The 26,586-nt window shown below is 41.7% G+C and overlaps 1 protein-coding gene across 2 annotated transcripts in view; it reads left to right on the forward strand.

Annotated features, from left to right (window-relative positions):
• The window catches only part of magi2b (membrane associated guanylate kinase, WW and PDZ domain containing 2b), an 88,924-nt gene that overhangs the window by 57,231 nt on the left and 5,107 nt on the right, over positions 1-26,586 (forward strand). The window contains exons 7-16 of one of the 2 annotated variants that reach the window (XM_084933123.1): positions 5,222-5,279; positions 6,232-6,353; positions 6,974-7,156; positions 11,147-11,676; positions 12,426-12,594; positions 22,127-22,158; positions 24,471-24,663; positions 24,742-24,857; positions 25,280-25,472; positions 25,995-26,234. In XM_084933123.1, coding sequence (XP_084789249.1) covers positions 5,222-5,279; positions 6,232-6,353; positions 6,974-7,156; positions 11,147-11,676; positions 12,426-12,594; positions 22,127-22,158; positions 24,471-24,663; positions 24,742-24,857; positions 25,280-25,472; positions 25,995-26,234 — 1,836 coding nt within the window. The remainder of the gene's footprint in view (positions 1-5,221; positions 5,280-6,231; positions 6,354-6,973; positions 7,157-11,146; positions 11,677-12,425; positions 12,595-22,126; positions 22,159-24,470; positions 24,664-24,741; positions 24,858-25,279; positions 25,473-25,994; positions 26,235-26,586) is intronic. The other variant, XM_084933124.1, reaches the window with a different exon arrangement.

The following is a 26,586-nucleotide window of genomic DNA, read 5'->3' on the forward strand; positions in this document are numbered from 1 at the left end:
TTCGGAGGAAGCAGTTGTTAAAGGAATTTAATGCTTAAGTAATCACTACTGGCAGAGGAATTTTGATCAAAGACTGTTAGCAGAGCGTTTGTGAAGGCCCTGGATGACACATCACGTCCTCTCAGAGCACCTATGAATTAATGTCTTCCAGAAAACAGGTTTAGATGCCAGGAAATTTTCTTTTTTGGTATAAACAGCTAAGCAAGCACATGGGATGACAGAAGGATATGTAGTAGTTTAATCCAGCATCCCCATCCTTACATTACTCGCACTGTTCTTTTTTTTTTTTGTAATGGTCTCCTGTAGCTCTTGGTTATATACTGTTCTGCCAAATTTTTGATGTTTGTGCAATACCTCGGTGCTCCCGCTGTAAAACATGTGATAATTTAAAAGCATTTTTCCATTTTTGCCCACTTTAATGGACATGTAATTTTCAGATGATGAAATATGCATGAAAGCAAGGATATCAAATTATGCAAGGGGCGTGAATAAAACAATAAATTTGGGATGGGAACATCAAGAAGAGGTGGTGCTGTTTTTAACTGCCCCTCTGCCTGAAGGATTTCCCAGAGTCTCATAGCCTCAGGCAGGAAACAGAAAAATATTCAGACACACTTTAATCAGTGCTTTTTTTTCTTCCTTCTTCCCTCTTGTTATTCCCTTTCCGTTGCTTCCACGTCTGGTCTTTTTGCTCCACTTTCCTTGAGCATTTCATATCCTCATTCGCTATTCCCTTTCCCTTCACTTAGCCTCTCTGCGTTCTTTTGCTCCCATGCTGCATTTTTGGCTGAGTTTGAGAAGATGCCTGTTTGTGCTGGATGTGTTTGCACAAATTTACAACCATTGTGTGCATTGTAATGTATGTATTTGCTGAGACTCAATCCCAGAGTTCAAAGGCTTGTCACCTCAGATCTGGTTCTTTTTGTCAGTGAGTCTTTTGTTGCATAACTCAAGCCCATATCCCTTCTCTCGCTCAGAGCAGGAAAAAACAGGACAAGCTTCAAGTCCCTCCAAGAGTTGGTTTCAATTCTGCCTTACATACGCACTCAATCCCTGCGTCATTTTCCAAGTAATCCCAGCGCTGTCGACAAAAACATACTGTTTATTGTCATTCAGAGGCGGGATTTCTCACTAAGGCCAACGTCACAGTGTCAAAACCGTGTTTGCAGCTAGCAGCGATAGATGGAAATGGGTTCAGGCTTGCATACAAAGAGCGCTGGAGCACGCTCTCAGAGAGCGACGCTAAAAATGTTACCTCAGAGTTTCATCACTGTTATTACACTGAGTCATGTCTGGACCACGACCATTTCTCTGTCTCGAGTTTTTCTCATCTTTTCACTCTCATTTTTCTGCAATCACTGTTTTATACGTTTCTGTCTTGACAGCTCTTTTGTATTTTCTGTCTATGCTGTCTAGAGCTAGACTGCAAAATGGTTTTAAAAAATGCACCTGAGGAAAAATTCTCACAGTTCTACTTAGTTTTTTAAGAGGGAGTCTTCATCTGGGAGATTTTTCCAGTTTTTTAGTTTCTGCTGTTGGTCAGATAATTAGTTTTAATATGCCAGGTTTTACTATTTTGCTGATGCTGCAAACCAAATGATTTATCTGTCATTACAAATATAATTTCTAGTTAAAATGATGTTGAAAATCCTTTTTTGCAGCCCTACATGGAAATCTTGTGGAATTTGTATTTCTTTGAGTTTATTCTTGAAGTCATTGTTGGCTTCTTTGCTGTCAGATGAGTTCATTGTATCTGCTCATGGCTTCCTGTTGGTCAGAGAGACGTTTTGTGAGAGGGAAGATGAGTCATCTAATGCAGAGGAATCACAATTAGACTTTATGTCAAGAGAGACAGCAATACACATACACACTAATGAGCAAACACAAGTGAGCCCCCTCAATGCTCACGCTATATTCAGACACACGAGGAATTTGATTTAATGTCAGAGATGACGACACATTTCAGCCATTTTTAATACACACACGCTCTTCCCCCACATACACGCACGCACACACCGCAAATATAGACTCGATTGAATGCTTAAAAACACACATAAACACACACACACACCCCTCGCTCTCTGTATTGCCGCGGCAGGAAATAGAGACAAGACAGAGCCCTCAGCTCGGGCGAGGGGGGGAAAAAAAGAAAGACTTCCACTGGTGGTTTCCATGGAAACTGTCTCCCTTTCAGTTCAGGGGGAGGGAAAGCGACTAGTGGATGACTTAGGCTGACATTTAAGGTGGCTCGTGGACAGGGTGGTAAGGAATTTAAGGTGGTTTGAAGTATGAATCCATCAGGCTTTTTCACCTCGAGGATGAGAAGGGTCATTTAAGGTAATGGCGGTGCGGCACGGGCGGCTTGAGCAAACAGTAAAGCAGAGGAACGATAATTGAGGCGTGCAGCCCTTTCACCTTGGGCTGCACAGTCAGCATGCTCAGCAGCAGGACACACACACAGACTGACACATTCACACATGGATTATTTATATCTACATCACAGATCTGTTCATAATTTTATTACAACGCGGGGGGATGATGTCGCTGTATCAGTATCACACGGACCAAATAATTGTAAAAATAATAGGACTGATGGTGGGTGTGGGTGGGTGTGTGACTCTTTAAGTGGGTCAGGCTGTGTTTTGGATTTGTACTGTTTAAAAAATGTCTCTTTTAATACCTGAGTTATGTGCTCTTATGTTGCTTTGAGGAAATCTAAATATGTTGTTTTATGTTCAGTGTTTTCACAACAATTTCTACAAATTTCCTCCAAATTTAATGAAACGTTCTTCTGCTTAGAGGCAGAATCAATAAATGACCTCACATTATTAATTAATCTATAAAGCAGCATGTACACACATCGACTGATTGCTTTTTGTTATAAAAACTATTCAGTGTGGAAACTCTTGTGCTTCACAGATGTTTTACTACATTACAAACTTCTTTACAGGATAAATAATCTGTAAAATCATCAGAAAATTTTGATGTTTTGAACTAAGATATTTTATGTAAATACAATTATAACAATTATATTTTTACAGGGGGATTTTTAAAATTGACCAAAGAACCTGATCACCAAACAAATAAAATTATTATCAGCCCAGGAACTCGTTTTAAACTTTTTGTGCTTTACAGATTTTAATAGTCAGTGCTAGAAATACATTTTGGTCAGTCCTAAATTTAATTTAAATTTAAAGACCAAGTCTTGAAACTGTTGTGCAAACGAGTGAGGTATAAAGCAAAAATGTCAGGGCTAAACCCGCTAACCCACACACACACACCACAGCCACACACCTTTCCATTACAAATGCAACAGCGTTACACACACTAGGCCCATGTTTTTATTCGCCTCCCTCGGTGCTTCTCTTCTAGCCTCATCTGTAATCTGTGTGACAGTAGTTTCGTTCTTTGTTCATCACCTTTGCTTTATTAGTGGTGGAAAGTGACCGTCTACAGTCGTGTGAAAAATGCATTTTTTCACTAGACTCCATGCAGTCCTCTGAAAAACTAAGTACAACCTTGCTGCTAGAAATTAGGCTGGTAAGCACCAACCAAGCGCTGCTAATCAAATGCACTTGGTTAACTGATCATCAGTAAGTTTTGGCAGTTTGCTGGTTTGGCGCATTCAATTGTGGACGTCCCAATAAATTTATCCCGAGGTCAGACCGTGTAGTGATCAGGGAAACTCAAAATACCCAAGAGCTAAATCTCAGACTCTGCAGGCCTCAGTTAGCATGTTAGATGTTAAACTTCATGACAGCAGAATTAGAAAAAGAGTGAACAAGTATTTAAAATGTAGCCAAAATACAAACCCAAAAGACTTCTGGAACAGTTGTCAGCACGGTGCTGATGACTTGGGCTTGTTACATGGCAGCTGCACTTTGAGTCATTAAGTCCACCATTCTCATCGCATGTCAAAGTATTATAGAGTCAAATGTGGGACCATCTGGAAAAAAGCTTAAGCTTGGCTCAAAATCGGTTGTGCAACAGAAAAGTGCTCACAAGCACAGCAGCAAGTCTACAACAGTGACTGAAAAAGGAAAGAATCAAGGTGTTGCAATGGTCCAGTCAAAAGTCCAGACTAAACCTGAGTGAATTGCTGTGGTGGGACCTTAAGCGAATGCCTGCAAACCTCAATGAACTGAAGTGATGTTGTAAAGAAGAGCGAGCCAAAATTCCTCCACAATGGTGTGAGAGACTGATGAAGTTGCCCAGAAAACGATTACTTAGAGTTATTGCTGCCAAAGCTGGTTGTATAAGCTACTGAATCATGGGGTGTACTTAGTTTTTCACAGGTTTCAGCTATAAATTACACGAATGAGACTATTTAAGACCCGAAGATAAATAATACGAGAAATAGGATGAACACTTCAAGAGCACTAATGCTAATGAGACATGCTATATATCCGGTATATGTCTGAGTGGGAGGGAAACAGATGGACTGTTGCTGAGTAGGTGTGTGTGTTTTTCTATGTTAGCTCAATCTTATAGTGCAATTTAAACCCACCCTTGTGTTTCTTATAGCTTCCTGCAAGCTGAGTGCTAAACCAGAAAACCAAAACATCTTGAATTTTGCAAAAACCGGCAGAGGGAGCTCACAACAACATGTTGTACAAGGTGTGTTTGGCATGATTGTGCACCACAGTGGAAAGTTAGAAGTAAATTAGAAGAAAACGGCATTGAGTACAGGAGTTTGTGCAGCGCCTTGACCCAGTTCCTTTATAATAGAGAGAGGAGAGATAAATCAGCGAAGGGATGGATGAAGTGAGAAGGGAACAGAACCAGAGGAGGGAGAGGAGGAGACAATTAACACAACAGCCACGGAAGCTGTCCAAGGCGAAAACAAGTGGGTGGGTGAAGGAGACAAACATGAAGTAGTATGTTGTTGATATTTGGCCTTGAAGGATTTGTGCTCACGATAACAGGCGGAGAAAGAAAAGAGAAAGAAGGCGGGCCGAGGTGTCAGATGATTTAAATGTTCTTTTCCTCCCACCCTGTTTTGGGCTGACGTCTTTGTTGTGATTCGCGTCTCCATGAAGAAGCCACCACTGCAGATCGAAGTGCTGTCTGTCTATTAAAGGAGCGCTTGGGAGCGTCTAGCTGTGAGCTCGGAGATTCATGCCGTCTCCCCTCAGTGGTTCAATTTAGAGTCTACCTTCCTTCCCTCAGCTCTCAGCATTGACTGACTTCATTTCCCTTATCTGGTTTTTCTTTCCCTCAGAGCTGCCCTACGGCTGGGAGAAGATAGATGACCCCATCTACGGCAGCTACTACGTAGAGTAAGTTTCCCCGTTGTCTTTGGATAAACCAGCCACTCTGGAGTAAAACAGGAAATGCATTTCCATGCGCTACAACGCCTCGTTATGAATTATAAATGACTCAATTCCCATTTCTTTTTCATATATTACAGCTATTTCATTAAAGCTTTAAAGTAAAGCGCTTGATTATGAGGGCTGTCCTGCAGGTTATATGACAAACACACTTTTTTGTTGCTCTTTTTGTTCAGATACAGTTTTAAGAGCCTGCTGTTTCTGTTTTGTCATTAGATTTACAAAATGTGCTTATTTATATAATTTAATTGCACCTAAGAATTACTAAAGGAATTATATTTTACACCCAAGTCATAACCATAGTCATGAAATTTAATGCATTATTAAATTTTAACAAACTGTAGATGCAGTTGCCAGTAACGCTGCATTGTGTTTTTACAGATTTGTATCAGAATTACAGACTAGATAAACTAGCTTTGTGTTGTTAAGCTGTTACAGTGATCATGGTTGCAAACACCTGCCAGACATTAGTTTTACATCCAGCAGAAACATGTTCCACAGATATTTTCTGGCAATTTATCTCCACCCTTCTGCTGTTTTTACTTGAGTAGAGTGCTAATATTTACTAGCAACAGCAGCTGAAAATTTGACTAAGAGCTGGGCTGTCAGCAAGACTAACAACCCTTTCCTTCAACAAGGAGTTATTTAACTCGGCAGATTTTTAAATGTTGGTGATTTAAAACGTAGAAAGCTGCTATTTTTTTTTTTTTTTTATGAATGAGCACTCACTTTTGGCACTTGAATACCTCTGAATACAAGGTTCACAAAAATATAAAAATAAAAGCATGATTGCTGTGAACACATTTCTAATAAAGCATTGCACTGTGGTATTTCTGTTGGCTTTCAGAGAGGCTTTAATATGTCCTTGTTCAGAATTTGTGACAATGCACTGTATTTACAGTCACATCAATAGAAGGACTCAGTTTGAGAACCCGGTCCTGGAAGCCAAGAGACGCCTGGAGCAGCAGAGGCAGATGCAGAGCCAGGGACTCTCTGCTCTACCGCTGCCTACAATTTACAGAGGTACAATTCCACACCGTGTGCAGTACTTACATGAAAACATGCTGACAGGCTCACGCAGTTGCACAAATATGAAAATGCCATGACTGCAGAAAGAATATGTGTAGCACATAGCCTTGGTCTTGAGGCCATCTCACGCTAATGCATTTTTGAAATAATTACACATTTTCCCTCCAGTGCTGAAATTCTGGATTGAATACTTTGCATTTTCTTCCTCTTTTCACGGCTTATGTCATAGAGTGGGCTGTTTCACGAGTGTTTGATGGGGCAGATTAACAGTGTCACAGTGTACAGGGTCGAATGGAAATCACAGGCAGTGCGGGGGACAGAGAACATGCCAGCCCTAAGGCCCCTAGTGGTCTAATCCAGGCATGCGTATGATGACATACTACAGCAGGACATTATTACTCCTTCATCTGAGTAAAAACTGCTTTTCTCCAGCGAGATTATCAGGATATTGTATCCTCAAGTTTCGGCATTAAGAAAAAAATTACAATAGATGCATCCAGTGCTGAATAAATCATGTAAAAGCAAAAAAAAATGACTTAATAACACAATGTTCAAAATTTCTAGAAATGAAAAGATGGTGTAAATTTGTCCCTCACAATTTTGTCCAAATGCAGAGAAGCCATTGTTTACGAGGGACCCAACCCAGCTGAAGGGCACCTTCCTATCGACAGCCCTGCAGAAGAGCAACATGGGATTTGGCTTTACAATTATAGGAGGCGACGAGCCCGACGAGTTCCTGCAAGTGAAGAGCGTAATACCAGATGGACCTGCTGCTCAGGATGGAAAAATGGATACAGGTAATTATATGTAGCGTGCAATTTTGACAACTGGTTTCGAAATAAATTGAGGTTTAAACAAACTGCAAGCTGTCACCGCTGTCACTGCTGATAGTGTAATTCTGTGTTTGTAGAAATGTTTAAGCACTCCCTCATTACTGTGACACCTCAGTGTTATGGACCTTTATTTTTTTCTCATGGCAGATCAAATACAGAGAGCTTTTTGCTGGCAGGAGTTTGGATTTTTACCTGTCTGTTGGCAGGTTCTGTCAACATGTCTGGTTCCTAAAAAATCCACAGAAAACAGCAGTGTTAGTATTCAGTGCATTTTTGAGTTACTGTGTAACTTTTAGCAACAAAAGTCAGAACAAATCCAGAGATTTCGTAGCATAAAGAGCAACCATTTAGATCCCGATAGCAGTGCGCACAGAGATCTTGGACGATTGGGTGAATTACTTTACGTTCTTAAGTATTCAAGTCTTTTCAAAACTCTCTTCAAAAGTCAAAGTCAGTAGTTTTCTGTAACAAGTATTTCAACAACGTATACCTTCTAAAGTGCGGTAGAGAGATCATTGTTCCTTAAGAAATATTAAAAGATAAAAAGATATTAAGGTTGTGCGTGTGTGCAGCCTCAGCTTCGTCAGATTTATAGATTGTTTTTCTTTTTTCATGTAGAAGATACAATACTGAATAAAATATATGTCAGCGTGCAGCTTAAATTCTACAGTCATTAAACTATAGATTAAGAAAATGTTACCATGGCATGAACTTTAAACCTCTACATTGTGTTAATTTCTCAATTTTTCTGTATAACTTTACAATATGTTACAAGGTGGTTGCGCTTTTTCTCCTCGTTCTCTATTCCTGTTGCGATTCACACACAAGTTTTAAGTGTCACTGTTTCCATCTCAACAAAAATATAAGTGCCCCCTCCAGTTAGGTTAAGCCTGGTCTAAGTGGGTGATAAATGCATAAATCCATTTTGGCCACAAGTCCTTAAACTTATCTTGCTGTAGTTTTAAAGAAAAGGACAGTCGTTCCATTATGTAGGTGTCATAAAGGATTTTTAACCAATTTTCAATTTGTGGTGCATCAGGCTGTGGCGGCTTCAGCGAGTAGTACTCTCATTAAGTATTTGTCTTCTTTAGTTTGAGTGTTCCCATGTGAATCGAAACCTTATCACAGTGGAGCGGTTTGCGCATTCCAGTGATCCCAGGAGCTATGCTGTAGGGTTTCCCAGGGCAAATTGGTCCTGGATGAGAGAACAGAGAAAGATTGATTCTGAAAACCCCCATGATGACAAAAAAAAGGGTCTGGTTTACTTATCCTGGGGCCAGGCTCGGGTTAGGGGAATGACATGAACCCAGATAAGTAGTAGCTTCATGTAGTGGTAGCTACACTGTCTTGGCATCAAATGGAGTTGTGGTCCTAAATACTATATAAATATTCGTGGATTTTTCTCCACAATGACTTCAGTTCTGGACATTTTCAAAACTAATGGTAATGGTTTGTTCCTTATGATCCACGTACACTTCAACAGTTTGTTCCTCATGATCCACGTACAGTGCATAGAATAAAGCACTATATGAATATGAATGTATGGTGGAGTGGTCGTAAGAGCACAATAATATAAATGTGTTTAGTTGCGAGTTGATTCCATACAAAAAGTAGCGCAGGCTATTTTCTTTCCATCAACCATATCTGTAACATACCCACATCTAAAAGGACTTTTACAGTCATATACAAAATACCAATAGGAGGCACAGTTGGTCCTCTGTGGCAAAATATACAGCTCTCTGTCTCGGTTTTTTATACGAGCATGCTTTATTAAGGTCAATGTCGTTTTCTTCCCATGATTCCTGTGTTTTTCTTTATTAAAGTCTTCTTCAGTTTCTCTCAAATTCAATTCAAGTCCAGTTATCATTTATTATAAGTCCCCTGTGATGTATAATAAATGGTATCAATATAGTGAAAAGAATTGCCTATGTACCCCAAGATTCCTGGAAATTTAAAACCTATTGCTATCGTTTCCACATCCACACAAATAAGAATTCATGGGCATCATTTGTCCTTGTTGGCATATGTGGGATGCCCTATATTTATGCCTGTGGCACTGTACGTCCCAGACAAGGACTCCAGTTTCCTCTCAGTACACCCTGTCCTCTGTCAGTGCACTGTAACATCTTCCTTTTAATAAGATGGAGAGAAAAAAGGTTTGATTGGCCATAACTGACATCAGCCCACACACCACCTCCTTCATTAGGAGATTCAATCTGCCTTGATAGCCAAACAGCAGGAGCACAAACAGTCCAGGTAAAATAATTTGTACACAGGTGTACCAGTGTCAGACACCCCCAGACATGTGTTTGTGCTTTGATTCGTAAACACAAATGAGCAGCAATGCTGTCTCACGTGGCTTGCTTAGTGGCTGGAAAGAACCTGCATTGCTGTGTGTGGAGAGGTACAGATTGGATCCTCGGAGCAGCCAATGTGTGTTTTCATTCCTGGTGTCCTTGAATAAAGTCCTAAATCCAGTTCATTACCAGTATGTTGTTGAGGATGAAAACGCAGATTCCATAGGTTATTTTAAACTTCACACGCAAAAGCCAGTTTTTAGGTTTAAGATAAAAAGCCAATGTTAGAAAAATCACAGTAAGCCACCGTCACAGGATCAGAGGAGGACAAGCTTCATGTGTGCTCTCTTCCGAACCTGCGAGCTGGCCTCATGCCTGGCACGGCCGGTGCCTAAATTGCTCATTTAGAGCTCATTTCAGAGCTGGGATTCCTCCTTCCTGCTTTCAGCTCCTGCTCTGTGCTTTTATGTCTCTCCCTCTGCCTATCAGTTTCTCTTTTATCTGGATTCTATCTCTTTCTGTTTTATCTCCATCTCTCTTTGTCTCTGCAGCTTACCCTTTATTATGCTTCCTTATCTAACCATGTCATCTGACACTTCTCCTCTGTTTTCAGCCTCAGTGTGTTTTCATCCATGTTCTCTTTCTACCTCTCTGGTTTTTCCTCTCTCCATCCCTCTCTCCTGGTCTGTCAGCCTCCCCCCTCCTCTCTCTCTCTCTGTTCTGATTTCTGTTCTCTCCAACTTGCTCCTCTACGCTCTGTGACATTGCCAGAGCGCACACACATTCACATTCACACTTGCACACAGTTGCACGCAGACACTCCCTGGCTGAGATTAGCTGGCCTATTTGAGCTGTGCAGCATTGCTCTTAGGGATTGTGTACGATTGTGCATGCGACATGTATGGTGTATGTTTGTGTGTGCGCACATGCTCATGGGAATGTGTGCGTGTCTGCATGTGTGACAGAGAGCGCCGCTAGAAGTGTGAAATAGAGGATTTGAGGCAGCTGTATTTGTCATGGGGCTGTGGATTTAAAGCTGAAATCCATAACTTTCCGCACGTTCAAACTACAGCAGAGATGACGGAGTATCTAGTGTCGTATTTGTGAAGTTATTTCACCTCTTTGTTATTGGTGTGCAGGAAAAAAATGTTATCAATCAACCAGGCAGAGCAATCTAAAGTTCTAATACTGAGGAGACACCACCAGCCAGGATGGGTGTGCTGAAGGAAACTGAACACACACATATACACACACAATCTTATAAACAATAGTACTCATGCATTTTGGGTTTTCGACTGTGAGATGGAGTCGGAGGGTTATAATGCGCAGTGCATGAGACTGTAGGTATTTACACATTTGAATTTTTGAGATTTTCTGTCAATTTGCACGAATCATACTCATCAAGACTCTGACCCGTCTCATCTCTCTGTCTCACACATACACTTTGGTCGCCTGCTGTGGCAGTGGACTGATGCCATGATACTTGTGTGGCACTTTTGAGAGGCGAACTTGTTCTGATGCCACAGAGAGATGAGACCTTTATTTTTACTGCACACTATGTCATACATGAGCCGCTGACAACAGATCTTTTGGTTTTCTCTGCATCTACTGTGACATTGTGCCGTGTGACTGAGGCTGCTCCTGTCTCCTCCCTCAGGTGATGTCATCGTCTACATTAATGACATTTGCGTGCTCGGCACGACGCACGCCGATGTGGTCAAACTTTTCCAGTCTGTACCGATCGGTCAGAGCGTGACCCTCGTGCTCTGTCGAGGGTATCCCCTGCCCTTCGACCCCGAGGACCCGAGCGGTGCGGCCAGCGCTTCCCTGACGCCCATTGGACTGGAGCACCGCCCGCTGGTGGTGAATGGCCGCGGCAGCTATGACCCGTACCTGGAGTACCTGTCGCTGAGCTCCCAGCTTCCTGGTCAGGCTCTGGCCCAGGCTGGAGCATCCCATCCCGGAGACACACATCTGGACGGCTCATCCCTGCCGCCCACCACGCCCGGCTCGGCATCGGCGCTCACACCTCACAATGACAACGTGTCAATGGCCTCTTCTGGGACTGGGGCTGTTGCCGGGGCAACAGCACAAGGGGCAGAGCTGCTAACAGTTACCATGGTGAAAGGAGCAGAAGGATTTGGGTTCACCATCGCCGACAGTCCTACCGGTCAGCGAGTTAAACAGGTGAAGTGTCCCAAGGCCGCCTCCTCCATCAGTGACCGACTTCAGACCTGTTTAATATTTTAATTGTAATTTTTATTCAGCGTTTCAGGAATTAAATGTGTTCTTTCAAGTGTAAACTCTCCGCAGTCGGCTAAAATAGTCGAGCTGACTTACAAATTAAACTTCAAGTAGAGTTACGACAGCAGGTCAGAGAAAATTTAATTTGGTCAACACAACGTGGTAGAAAGAGATCGAGATAAGAAGAACAAAGGGAGCTCACCCTGTGTTGGGTTTGCTATCTACTCATGTGGTACGAATCGAGTCTCCGGAAGGTGTGGAGCAAAAAGGGGGGAAAAATTCCCACCCTGCATACTTAAATACCTGGAAAGAAGGAACAGATATAAATTAGAGTTGCTGATTGGGAATGTGACAGATGCTAATCCTCATCCCAGTTGTATGTGTACAATAAAACATCTGCACCACAATATACATCTGTCTCCACCAACATGACAGCATCTGTGCTTTTCCCCTTTTGTTTTAAGGATTTCTTAGTCTTGAATCGAAGTAGCTCAGATGGCTGTTCCTATAAATCTTTAAACAGTACAACATGTGCGGTGAAGATTTTAGAATTTAGGTCCCACTGTGGCCAATTGCAGCTTTCCACTGTAACCCATTTTTATTGATTATGGTTTACAAAAGCAGTTTTATGTTTGAGATTGGAAGGTACCATGAAGCCAAGTGTAGTAACGGTGGATGATGATGTGGTGCAGGTGCTAGACGCGGGCTCACAGGGAGCATCGGGGCTGGTAGAAGGAGACCTGATCCTGGAGGTAAACCAGCAATCAGTGGCTGCAGCTGGACATGGACGAGTGGTGGAGATGCTCAAAGAGTGTCCTGTGGGAGCAGAAGCAACACTCCTCATACAGAGAGGAGGAACAGGTGAGAGAGACAACATTTACCTTGTTTCTTTTGATTGTTTCCCACTACAAACACACTCTTTCTGCAAAAAAAAAATCTAAATAAATATATAGAACAGAACAGTAAGTGAAAGTTAAACTCAGTTTGAGTCATATAGTGTCAAATAACAATAGTAATTTCACATTTTTATTAGAAAATAATGTGAATATTGTTCAGAGTAAAATTAAAGTCACTCTTAGACTTTGCACAAAGGTTTTATTCTCAATTCAGGAAAGAAGTTGTAATGTCAGTGTAATGTAGGAGAAGCTACTATCAGGTAAATATTGGGAAAAGGTATTCAAGAAACCTTTTTGTTGTTGGGATGAAATAATGAACAACTCTGACATAATAATGAATATGTCAAATTCATTTATGTCTTTCAAAAGAGATAATATACAAAACTATTTGGGTACATGGGTACAGGTGTAAATAACTTTTGCTCTTTTTTTGTTCTTGTTTATTTTTCCTTTTTCCTCCATTTTGGATACTACAAAAGCTGTAATGAGTAATGTATTCCGGGCAGATTTCTCTGCCCAGTCTTAATAAAAATAAACTTACTGAACTAACAAATCACTTAATATAATATTAGAGTATAATATAGTAAATTTTATAAAGATAACCCTTTTAACAGAAGGAATCCTCCGCCAGCACCAGGGTCAGGGAGGTGCAGCCATCTGCCACAACGGCTTGGATTTAAGGGAAAAAGAGGCAACACACGGAGAGAACAACACAATAAAACATGAATTGCAGGGGAGAGAAGACACAAAGTTAATGAAATGCAATAGTGCCATATAAATGCATAAGAGGCCACCCTGCTGCATTTAGCTAACAGATCCTCGCCGAACTATAAGCTGTAAATGAATGGGGAGTGGAAAAGAGGGGCGTGGACGAGCCTCTTCTTCTTCATGGGAGCTCCTCAAGCAGCCTGAGACTTGCACAACTGCTATGAGATTTATCAAAAGGATTTTTTAAAACTCTAATCTAAAATCTAGAGAAAGTGTCTGCCTCTTGAATTTACTCTGGACCGAATCAGTTGATGAGTTTGTAAACTGGTAGTATTTTCCCTGTGATTTGGTCTCTTTTCACACAGAAGAAAATCCAGATGAACTTAAAGCGAGCAAAAATGCGTCATTACAAATCACGTGAGAATGTTCAGTCCGCTCATTGGCCGGATGTGATCTTGGGGCAGAAGCAACAAAATAAATATATATAAATAATATAGGAAGAAGGAGCTCTGTTTTGGACTATAGGAGAATGTGGAGAATTTATGTTGATTTCACAGCTGGTTGCTTGCCCGTACAGACCTTTGCACATCTATTGAACATTCCCGCATTGAGAATACAAAGCATAAGTGGCTACAGAAAGTTTTTTAGCTCAAACTTGCAATGTACCCCAGGTAGTTGGTTCTGATCACATTAGCACCATAAACAAACTGCACTGGAGTTCACCATCTCCTCCAAAGAGCCTCAGTGTGGCCGTTTATTATGTTCACACATGAACAAACGAAGGGAAAAAATGAATGAGAGTTCAGTTTAAACGGAACAAACACTGCAGATGTGAAAGCACCCTTAAACTGGGAATTTTGCCACTGGAAATGTTCTACCTCTGATCCTGCTTTTGGAAACTTTGGGAACCACCTATCCATCAATTTTCTTAACCACCCGTTCATTTTAGGATTGCCAACGGCTGGCACCTGTTCCATGAGCTGGATTACAACCGGGTTAGGTCGCCAGTCCGTCATAAGGTGCAAACACAGAAGTCCATGGGTAGTTTTGACTCACATGCTTGTCTTTGGACTGTAGTAATAAAAACAGGAAGACTGAGCCAAGACTGACCAAAAACCATCGTTGTGTGAGGCAGCAGAGCTAACCACTGCACCACTGTGATTACTGTTTTTAACCAGAATGATCAAATTGGTTATAGTGAAAGTCCAGCAAGTTTCTCCTCTTTTAATGCCCTCTTTGATCTGTTTAAGTTTGCAGTGGTGACAAAAACGATTTCACTCCAATTAATGCAGAATCACATGTGATATTTTGTTACCGTTCATAACTAATTAAAGAAGAGTCCAGTGCAAGAGCAGCTTCCCGCTAAATATAAGCTGGTTTCTGGCTTTGACGTGCACAAACATCGTTTTGCTTTGCATCGTCACCTCCAGCTGCAGCTTTGCAATAGAGAAGTCAAGTAGAGTTGACAGTGAGCACTGAAAGAGCTAAAGAGATTTTGATTATGATAATTTCGAGACCTGTTCTATTTTTAAACTCGTTCAAGTAACACGGCCTATTTATTCGGATTTTATTCAGGTCTTAAAATGAGATTTTATTTTTGGAATAATAAATACTTTAGAAGCTGGAAGAATAATTTTGTCTGGTGCAAATTATCTGCTGGCAAGGGGGAAAAAAATGTCATAAAAAGTGAAACAATTCAAATGTATTTCACATTGTGTCGGTTAAGAAAATGAAACTTTAATATCCACCGTGGGGAAATTTGATCAATGCAGGTACAAATGGCTGCAGGACAGATTATTAGAAATGATATAACCTTAAGGATGCAATGAACAATATGTTGTTTAGTGTATTTCATATGCGGTGACTCATCCAGTGAATACACATCAATATTACAGATCAGGAAAAAAGTGTCAGCAGATGTCGCACTAAGTGTTTTGTGCATCGCACCATGTGTTCTCAGCGGTTTCCAAGTGCAGCTTTATCACCAACATGTCATCGATGTTTTCCAGTGAAACAGAACAGAGAGGCATGAGGGGGATTTGACATGGAGGGAATTTTAAGATACAGCACATCAAATGTAAAATGAAGTGGGGACTTGGAATGAGAGGTGGCGTTAAACTCACCGTCAGGTGTAGCTCGACTCTCTGGGCACAGATGGCACCGGCACTGTTGTGGGGAAAGCAGTTTCATTCCCACTGAGGCCACTCATCTTCAGAACAAATGCAGTTATTTTACTGCAATGTGCTTTGGACAGAAATTACTGGAGAGTGTCATCTAGCTGGCAAACAGGATGAACTGGATGGTGTGATGCTGTTTGGCTGAATACAGGGAGTGCAGAATTATTAGGCAAGTTGTATTTTTGAGGAATAATTTTATTATTGAACAACAACCATGTTCTCAATGAACCCAAAAAACTCATTAATATCAAAGCTGAATGTTTTTGGAAGTAGTTGTTAGTTTGTTTTTAGTTTTAGCTATTTTAGGGGGATATCTGTGTGTGCAGGTGACTATTACTGTGCATAATTATTAGGCAACTTAACAAAAAACAAATATATACCCATTTCAATTATTTATTTTTACCAGTGAAACCAATATAACATCTCCACATTCACAAATATACATTTCTGACATTCAAAAACAAAACAAAAACAAATCAGCGACCAATATAGCCACCTTTCTTTGCAAGGACACTCAAAAGCCTGCCATCCATGGATTCTGTCAGTGTTTTGATCTGTTCACCATCAACATTGCGTGCAGCAGCAACCACAGCCTCCCAGACACTGTTCAGAGAGGTGTACTGTTGTCCCTCCTTGTAAATCTCACATTTGATGATGGACCACGGGTTCTCAATGGGGTTCAGATCAGGTGAACAAGGAGGCCATGTCATTAGTTTTTCTTCTTTTATACCCTTTCTTGCCAGCCACGCTGTGGAGTACTTGGACGCGTGTGATGGAGCATTGTCCTGCATGAAAATCATGTTTTTCTTGAAGGATGCAGACTTCTTCCTGTACCACTGCTTGAAGAAGGTGTCTTCCAGAAACTGGCAGTAGGACTGGGAGTTGAGCTTGGCTCCATCCTCAACCCAAAAAGGCCCCACAAGCTCATCTTTGATGATACCAGCCCAAACCAGTACTCCACCTCCACCTTGCTGGCGTCTGAGTCGGACTGGAGCTCTCTGCCCTTTACCAATCCAGCCACGGGCCCATCCATCTGGCCCATCAAGACTCACTCTCATTTCATCAGTCCATAAAACCTTAGAAAAATCAGTCTTGAGATATTTCTTGGCCCAGTCTTGACGTTTCAGCTTGTGTGTCTTGTTCAGTGGTGGTCGTCTTTCAGCCTTTCTTACCTTGGCCATGTCTCTGAGTATTGCACACCTTGTGCTTTTGGGCACTCCAGTGATGTTGCAGCTCTGAAATATGGCCAAACTGGTGGCAAGTGGCATCTTGGCAGCTGCACGCTTGACTTTTCTCAGTTCATGGGCAGTTATTTGGCGCCTTGGTTTTTCCACACGCTTCTTGCGACCCTGTTGACTATTTTGAATGAAACGCTTGATTGTTCGATGATCACGCTTCAGAAGCTTTGCAATTTTGAGATTGCTGCATCCCTCTGCAAGATATCTCACTATTTTTGACTTTTCTGAGCCTGTCAAGTCCTTCTTTTGACCCATTTTGCCAAAGGAAAGGACGTTGCCTAATAATTATGCACACCTGATATATGGTGTTGATGTCATTAGACCACACCCCTTCTCATTACAGAGATGCACATCACCTAATATGCTTAATTGGTAGTAGGCTTTCGAGCCTATACAGCTTGGAGTAAGACAACATGCATGAAGAGGATGATGTGGACAAAATACTCATTTGCCTAATAATTCTGCACTCCCTGTATACTGACTGTGCTCGCACGGGCTGCAAAACCACATTTTTACCGTTTTGCTGAATACAAATCTAGTTTGATGTTATGTTAGGTGAAGGAAAGTGGGGACAAGAAGAGAATATATGGAGTCTTATTACTGGCTGTGATCTGTTTTCCTGTCTATTGCAAAACTTCCATTGCTTTCTCACAATGGCACAGGCTTTTATCCTTTTAAACAAGCGTTTAAATCTGACTTATTTGACTGTTGGCTCTTTGTGTTTTGACAAATTTCGGGGCTAGTGAGGTTCCACAATACTTGCAATGAGCTGCTGTTTTCCACGTATAATGCTCCTGCACATGTTCAGTGAAGGGAGAAGACAATCGCACACCCTTGGTGTGAGAAAATAAATCAAAATGGAGTTATAAAGGAGGCAAGAAAGGGGGCTGAGGAGAATTTCATGGTGTTGAAGCTTGAAGTGTAGATTCTTGCAGTTCTGCCAGGACCGCATGGAGTGTGGCTATTTTCCCACTTTTTGTAGTTCCTGTATGTTTAGCCACCTGCAAGGAAATAAAATTGCACAGTGGAAGCTGCATTTGTTGACACGTACTCTTGCTCTGATTCTCTCGGAGGTGTTCAGGTCACAGGTCAGCATTTGACTTGATAATTCCCCCCGGCTGCCTATACCATTTGACTGAAACACACACACACACACACACACACACACTAAACTACACAGCAGTTAAATATGGAGCATTGTTGCTCATGAAAGTGAAGAACAACAAAAGTCATCTTCTGTTGTTTAGCCGTTTAAAGAGAAAACCTCATGAGCTCATTGTGTTTTGAATGAGGCGTGCAGCATCTTTGAAGTTTACATTTTAATGCTTGTTTTTGTCATTATGTCTGTAGTTTCTCCAGAGATAATTTGCCAGGAGTTCAGAGTTAATATGCTTTGTTTCTGAGTTGATATCAAAACAATAAAGAGGAATTATGGCGATGCCCTCGTTTGCATCACCCTTTTCGCGAATTGTATTTAATTAGGAATGAAGTCAATCAGTCTCCTATGCGTCTAAGGTTTAATTAATTGAAGTGTGGCACGAATTATGATTGCAGACCTGACAAGCCATCAAAGACATTAGTTCTTAGCGATCCTGATACATCAGACTGTCTGATGTAAGTGCTGCTGGGCGGTTTGCTGATTTTCATGCAGGTCCTGATTGCTTTGAATACATTATTGGCAATAATTGGAGATCTATGAGGATGATGTCTGTATGAAATGAGTACAAATGACTAAAGTGCTTTCAGCACGAACACAGAATACACCAGGGTATGCCGCTGCATGTGTGGATGTATATGTGAGCCACTCAGATCAAATGCTGCGATGCTCCCCGTGACGGCCCAACCGTGCAGAGCCAACATCTGCCACCTGGAGGTCAGCCGTTGCAAAAACACTGCTTCAGATACAACATTTATGCACACGTTAATGCAGAGTCACATGTAGATACACAGTTGCAAAGTATATCCTTCTGAATAGATATCCTTCTAGATGCTAGGCTGAATGTGGCAGATTACCCCCGCCCCCCCTTCCCCCAAAGATGCCATCTCCTCACAAACTCACCAGTTTCTGTCAAACAACTCAAGACAACAACCCCACAGGGGCTATCAGCCTGACACACCAGGAAGCTCTCTGGCTCTCTCCGTGCCTCTCTCTTCTCTGCAGGGTGAAAGAGGGGACAAGGTCCTTTACAGTGACTCAGATGTGCAAAATGTCAGGAATGTTTAAACATGTTTGAGTTCTCAGATGAAGAATTTTTGTGCAGAGCAACAGTGAGATTTAGGCTGACCACATGATTTTAGATGTGTGACTGAGTGCATTAGAGCCCTCTGTAACGGAGACACAGTGCTAGACTTCCTCTGCATGTATGACTGTGTGTGTTGTGTGTGTGTGTTGTGTGACTGCTTGACTGTAGCGTGGGCACACTGCCAGAGTTGCACGGAGCTCTGGTCATGTTCACAGCTCCGTCCCCTGACATCCCAGTTTGAAGCAGAGCCAACCACAGACCAGAGACATGTTGCAGCACCAATGAGGATGCATACTGAGGCTGGAAAGTAAAAGGTGTCGGGCTGCACAAGCCAATCAGGCTAATCTGAAGGCCATCCAGAACTCAGCAGGCTAGTCTGTGATACTAGCCTGCCAGACTGTTTGACCACTGACTTGTGAGAGAGACCATGTGAAGCCTCCTAAAAGTCATTCATTTGTAATTCATCAGCATGCATACGAGTGCGCCACACATGCTGGTGAATTATATTAGCATTTAAATGTGCTTAAATGTGTCTGTAAGGATGATGGTTCTCTGTAATATGAGTGGACAATTGCCTTGTAGCTCATTTCCTTCAGTGGGTCATTAAGGAAAGTTTTCTGAAAAGGACTTATTAGAAGTTCTTAAAGGCTTCCCTTAAGGCCCGTATTCCCTGCAGAACGTGGTTATTAGTCCCAGCCTCCCAAAGAGCCCTCCCTCCGCCGCCGCCACTGTGTAGCACCATGGATAGCGCTCATCAGTGTTTATGGGAGCGTTTTAATTCTATTTCCCTCCTCGTTTTGCTCCATCCTCCACACTCTCAGACACAGCTAGGATGGATGACATTTGGTTTTGAAATGGAAAATATTTCCAGGTTGCAAAGATGCTTTTAACTGGGCAAATGGGGGAGGCGGGATTCAAAGTGGGGGAAAAAGTGAAAGGAAATGAATTTAAATTTTCATTTTCACTTCATACTGACATGCAGTGATTTGTCGTATTTAGTTGTCCTCGACTCTCTCGCGCTCTCTGATTTATTTTTATTTTGTTTTAATTGAAAGCTCTGCCGTTCTGTTTGTTGGTACATGTTCTGGGCTTCATCTCACAAATCTAAAAAGCAGACCGATGTAGTGAGACAGTAATTATTTATGGTTACATTTGACTGTTATTATAGTGATATTGTCATTGCATCCTATTCCATTTGTTGTTAAGGAGCACGACCAGAATTATTGAAACCATGTGCGATGAATTTGAAGTTTTGTTGTCTTTTTTAAACGGTCTCTTCGAGAATGAGGACCACGTCTGTGACTACTGGCAGTCGGTTGCTGGCTTCAAAGTGACTTAGGTGTGTCAAGATTGCTGCAATAAGAGTCAGTCTTTTATCACTTTGCAGTTTAATGGGGTTGAGTTGGAAATTACATGCAATCTGTTTGTGATAATACGGCATTTTACTGCGATAAATCAATGAACAACTGCAAATCTCTGGCTGTCTACATGCGAAGAAATTCATGTTAAAAAAAGAAACTCACATTGACTGCTTACATTCAGCATCGAGCCAGAGCCTCATGGATCTGAAACAGAAATTCAGAAACTCTTCCACAAATACTGACGTAGTTGCTGCAGGACTGCACTTTGGCACTTTGACAGTAATGCTTGATATATAAGCAACCAGACTATATAAATATAACCAGAAACCAGCTGTTGCAGAGAGACATGTTGCAGACAAGTTGTGTTCACTGGTGTAGACTGACTTAGATATGTTGGCAATCTGTCTGCATTTATAAATGATGGCAATTATTTGCAAACCTTCACCAATCTGTCTGAGAGTGACTGCAGTCAGTCAGCAGTTATTTGGAGACAGGTTGCTTCCCACCTGTGTAATCGCCTTGCGATTGACATGGTCACCACGACTGCTTGCAGCCGGTTGCTGAATGTGAAAAATATTCATTGGAGTGACCATCTAAGACCATTCCCCCCACCCCCAGTCACAAGGAGGCTGCTGTCCTATTTTTGCTCTGATGTGACTGAGTCATTACTGAAAAATGGCAGTGCCACCATATGGTGATGAATACTGCAAAATGTTTTGGCTCATATCTTGGGAATTGTGAGATGTGCAGGAAAAAAACTTTTGTGTGTGTGGATTTAGTTTAATGCACTGAGGAGACTTGTTTATTGGCTACATTTCCGCCAACCATCATCAGACTCATCACGTCTAGGGGGCACTACAGTAGTGTAAACAGGTTTTTGGTGTTGTTGTTGTTGTTTTTTAAATCAGCCCCAGTGAAGTAGTCACATAATCAGGATCCCTTCACATTCTCCTGTGTGCTGTCAGATGCAAAAACACCTGTAATTCTCAGTTACCCAACAGGTTGAAAGCTGCTGCAAGCAAGCTGCATCAGGGTTCTCCAGCAACTGCACATTTTTGTTCCATAAATACAGCATATTCCACCCGGCGCTCCCTGACATTTCTCAGAAAATGTTAGAAACTGTCAGATATTAAGCACGCTTGGATTCTCAAAAGAATACTTTCCAAGCGCCCACATCAGATGGAGGATTTTTTGTTTATGCATTTCTATCCTCAAGTGTAAAGATTCAGTCTAAATGTTTGTACAAGGCAGCTACTGTACATTTTCTCCATGTATAAATGTATGTATTTGGGTCTTAGCAGCATAAATGTTCTGTATGTCTTTGACTCAGAGGAGTCACAGGGGAGCTGTGGCGATGAGATTGTTGTTGTGATGTAGAGCTCTCCGTGCTTCCTGCGCGCGGATAATACACAACTTTCACAGCAAATAGTGTGTGTTTGCGTGTTCGTGTGGAGGGGCGGGGGCCTGTGCTTTCGCCTGCAGCTAATGATGTAATTATGCTGAAAACAAACGCAACAACCAAACCCGTTTAAGAAGAGTTACACAAACAAAGTCAAAACAGAGAAATATGAAAACAGCAAACTGCGGATTTTTGTCACTCATTAAGGGAAGATTTCTGATTTTTATCTCATCAGCAGAAAGGCTTGTTCTCAGATCTTCGTTGTTTTGTTTTTTCCCGTGTAGTTGTTTTCGTCGATTCTTCTGTTTTTCCTTAATAATGGAACAGATTATTTGAGTTTGTTCTGTGTTAACTTTGTTTTTCTTCCTCAGGCCACATCTCTCCATGGAAGGCCTCCAAACAGGTACGGTGATTGAACTAAATGTGTTTCTGGCTGTGTGTTCGGGATCAGCACTGGTTGCAGAGACTGTGTTACCTCAGAGGTGTTTGGCTTTTACTTTATTGTAAAAAGAGACATCCTCCCCTGAGCTGCTTATTACTTTGATCACTTCAGAAGGTACATCGCACCAGCTGGGGGGGAAAAAAAACCCTCTTCAGGTTGATTTTTAGACTACCTGTTGCTGGCCGAACAATCTGTTCTCCTTTACATTACACAGCACATTCGGGTGTGGTGATTGTCACCGCATTTAAGTTTGAAATATGATTGTTAATTTAAATTCATAATCGTTATTTTTCTTTACTGGATAATAACACGTGTTCCTTCTCAACATTATTTTGTACATATCTGCACACACACACTCACATCCTTCAGCGTTTAGAGAAGAACACAGATTTCCTAATTTTGCCTCTACAGTGAATTTGAAATGAGGCAATCAAGATGTGATTGAAGTGTAGACTTTCAGCTTTAATTCAAGGGCTTTAAAGAGTTATAGCCATTTTACGGTCACCCCATTTTCAAAGGCTCCAAAGTTAACTGGACAAACTAATCATAAATAGAAGATTTTTCCTTTTTTTTTAACACCTAGATGCAAATTCAGAAATGAAAAACTGACTTCATAAAGGCTAAATGCTGCATTTCCTTCACAAAGGAGGACGATGCATTTCTAGTCTGTACTGCAGCTGCTTGTTGGTCCATAGTCTGATCAGTTAATATCTTGTGACTGTCTCTGCCATTAAATAGCATTTTATTTCTTTATATTAATAGGTTTTTAACGTGAGTGTATTTTGGGTCATTATTCATCTGTACTGTATTTATCTTTGTGTAACTTCAAATTAATTCTGCTATTTCAGTCAGCAGCCACATCATCAATAAACACTGACTGTGTGTCGATGCCATAGCAATGCCTCCACCATGTTGGATAGATTGAACGAAGGCCTTGGTTTACATTTCCACGCTTCTCTCTTCTTTCATTCTAATAAATCTTTATAGTGTGCAAAAGTCTTGACTAATGTCTAATCTGATCTTGCTGTTGTTAAATGTAACCAGTAGTTTGCAGCTTGTTGTAAACTCTGTTTACATGCATGAAGGCATGAACATTCGCATATCTACAGCGAAGTAATCTGACTAGGTTACAATGTTTGGAATTCCCTCTGTGATCATGAACTTTAGTTGTCTTCTGTTATCTTTTATGCTTTTTGGCGTTGCTGAGCTGGCTGAGCTTTTAAAATGAACCAGATCGTAGAGTAAGCACTCGACCCCAAGCTAGTGACGGCTTCCTTCACTTACTCTGACACCTTATTAATCAGCATATTGTGAGTGACAGTGAACCATCAGAAAATCTAACCCTCATAAACAACATTGGACCTTTTATCTATATGGTAAATGGTAAATGGCCTGTATTTATATAGCGCTTTACTAGTCCCTAAGGACCCCAAAGCGCTTTACATATCCAGTCATCCACCCATTTACACACACATTCACACACTGGTGATGGCAAGCCACATTGTAGCCACAGCCACCCTGGGGTGCACTGACAGAGGTGAGGCTGCCGGACACTGGCGCCACCGGGCCCTCTGACCACCACCAGTAGACAACGGGTGAAGTGTCTTGCCCAAGGACACAACGACCGAGACTGTCCAAGCCGGGGCTCGAACCGGCAACCTTCCGATTACAAGGCGAACTCCCAACTCTTGAGCCCCAATCAAACCCGTTATTTTATCTCCTTAAGTTATCATAAAATAACAAAGACTGACATTTAACTGTCTGGTTACTTTTAAGCCTGTTAAAATGAGAAAACTGTCCTAACCATTTAATCTGTTATTTTTATTGAACCCTGTGAATTAAAGCTGAAAGTCTGCACTTCACTCACATCTTGATCATTTCATTTCAAATCTACTGATGAATATCTCCAAAGGCAAAATTTCAAAAATTATGTCTGTTGTCTTTAATTCTGTTGCTTTGACATAGCATTCATTACTGTTTGAAAGATCATAATGCCCATGTTCAGCCTATTGTGTTTAGATATGGAAAGTTAAACCCGCAATGCAAAAACAGTCTTTTGTGTCCAGCACTTAAACATTTGATGTGTTTAATCCTGAATACTTGGCAAAAGGAGTTCATAGAAGTCTTCATGGTGACATATTTGAGCTATTATTTATAGTGATAATTAATAATAAAATAATAATAAGAAGTAATAATTAATTTAAGACAAACAATAAAAATAAATAGGCAAAACTGAGTTAAGTTAAACATCTGTTGTTGGTGCTTCCTTCTAGTTACCTGACCAATGGGATCCACACAGCAGCCCTCAAGCAAATCTGTCTGGTCCAGTATTGCCGCCTGGTACGCCCTTCCCAAACCAGCCACAGCACCGCACTTCTGTGCCTGACTCCACCGAAGGCTTCGACCTTAACAAACCCGACCCGTATGACCTTTATGAGAAGTCGAGGGCCATCTACGAGAGCAGACGTGAGTACAGAAAACTTTATTTTTTAGTTTAAGGCGGAAAATCGAGCATTGTTTTAACCGTAAGCTCCTGTGTGTCAGGCCCGGAGTATGAAGAGGTGGAGGTGCACCTGCTGAGGGAGAAGACTGGATTCGGCTTCCGCATCCTGGGGGGAGACGAGGCCGTGCAGGCTGTGAGTCCGGACGCCCGTGACAAGGCTCGTATGGGACGGGCTGGACCACACTCATATTTTAACCTCATACACACCAGCCTCATCTGACTTGCACTTAATCTTGTCTCACACTCTCCATCCAGTCCCAAACATCTGACCAAAACAGCCTCCAGACACACACACAGACTTGCACACAAGTGGCCTTCTCACACTTTGCTGACCCTCTAACTGCTCAGTGCCTCCCATACTGAAGTAACGCCTTGCTAACTTGTCCACGTTGTACAACAGCATGCAGTCTATGACAGAGAAAGAATGTGACATAAGGATATAAAGAAGGTGAAAAACTGTTACCATGACCCAAAGGTAGTTTACAAGCTAAGTAAAGCAACTGTTGTGTGTTTCCACTTGTCTCCGACTCATCTCCTTCACCCTAATCTATGCTGCTAATATTGATTGTCTTTGAACAGATTGTCATTGGCGCTATAATAGAGAACACTCCCGCTGAGCGCGACGGGCGGCTTCGACCCGGGGATGAGCTCATTTCTGTGGATAAAAATGTGGTTGCTGGGAAACCGCACAAATACGTAATAGACTTGATGCACGCAGCCGCTCGCAATGGTCAAGTCAGCTTGACTGTGAGAAGGAGAGTGCAAATGCCTGGTGAGGACATGTTTTGTTTGTTGATTTTTTTTTTTCTGTTCTTTTTTGTTTTGTGTTTTTGTCTTTTTTTTTCACACTTGACCAAGATTGGAGAACAGGCTGCACATTTCACTGGCATCAAATTAAAAAAACACAGCTTGGACACAGCACACATGCTAACAGTCTGCGCGCAGGATCTCTGTGTACTTCTCACCCACACATCCTTTCTGTGGTAGTAGATCATACATACATTTATCCTTTGTTCATTGTCAGCTCTGCAGCAGCAGGCTCTGTGGTTTGTGTCTTTCTGGGTGCGCTTCTCCCGCAGGGGCAAGCGGTTACAAAAGAGTCATAAATGACAAGCAGAGAAGCCAAGTTTGACTTTGACACAGAATCCCTGCTGGGATTGAAGAAGACCACTGTTGTTTTCATTTTTGTCAGTGGCTACATCTTTCATCTTTAGCTGCTTTTGTCGGGAAACTGTGAAAACTCAATGACCGCCGTGAGCGGACTCATCTCGCCTGCTCTCGTCCTCTTCTTCAGGTGAACCGTGTCCCGTGAACGGCCGCAGCCCCGGCTCAGTGTCCACGCAGCACAGCTCTCCACGTAGCGACGCAGCTTCAGCTTCGGGCCCTCCGGTGGTCGCTGCCCCGGTTGCCACTTCGCCACCGGAGGGATCTTCTCTGCAAACCAGCGATGTGGTTATTAACCGCAAGGAGAACGAGGGCTTCGGCTTTGTCATCATCAGCTCCCTGAACAGACCGGAAAATGCCACCGTCATCAGTGAGTTACACAATGACTTGCATCTGTCAGGATCCCAGAAGGTCATTCCTAAAGATAAATGGTGATTTTTACATCCTGATGAGCAATCATCCTAAAGATGGTGGCTGTGCAGTCGCCTTTTTAGTTTTTGCTGCTGTATCTATTTCATGAGGAAAAATGCAAATGCATAATCTCAAACCAACACGGGCCTCCTGCTCGACCAGCATAAAAACTTTATGGTATAAAGTTCGAACATATATAATGACTCCTGTGCAAATTTAGCTTCATATCTCAAATATTTTTAGGATATATTTCTTTTGATTTATATATATATGTATTTTTTAAATGTATTCATTTTTTTTTAATTTCACAT

This window comes from Perissodus microlepis, chromosome 7 (assembly GCF_051167445.1).
Source record: "Perissodus microlepis isolate ML-2025 ecotype Zambia chromosome 7, ASM5116744v1, whole genome shotgun sequence".
NCBI classification, from domain to species: domain Eukaryota; kingdom Metazoa; phylum Chordata; class Actinopteri; order Cichliformes; family Cichlidae; genus Perissodus; species Perissodus microlepis.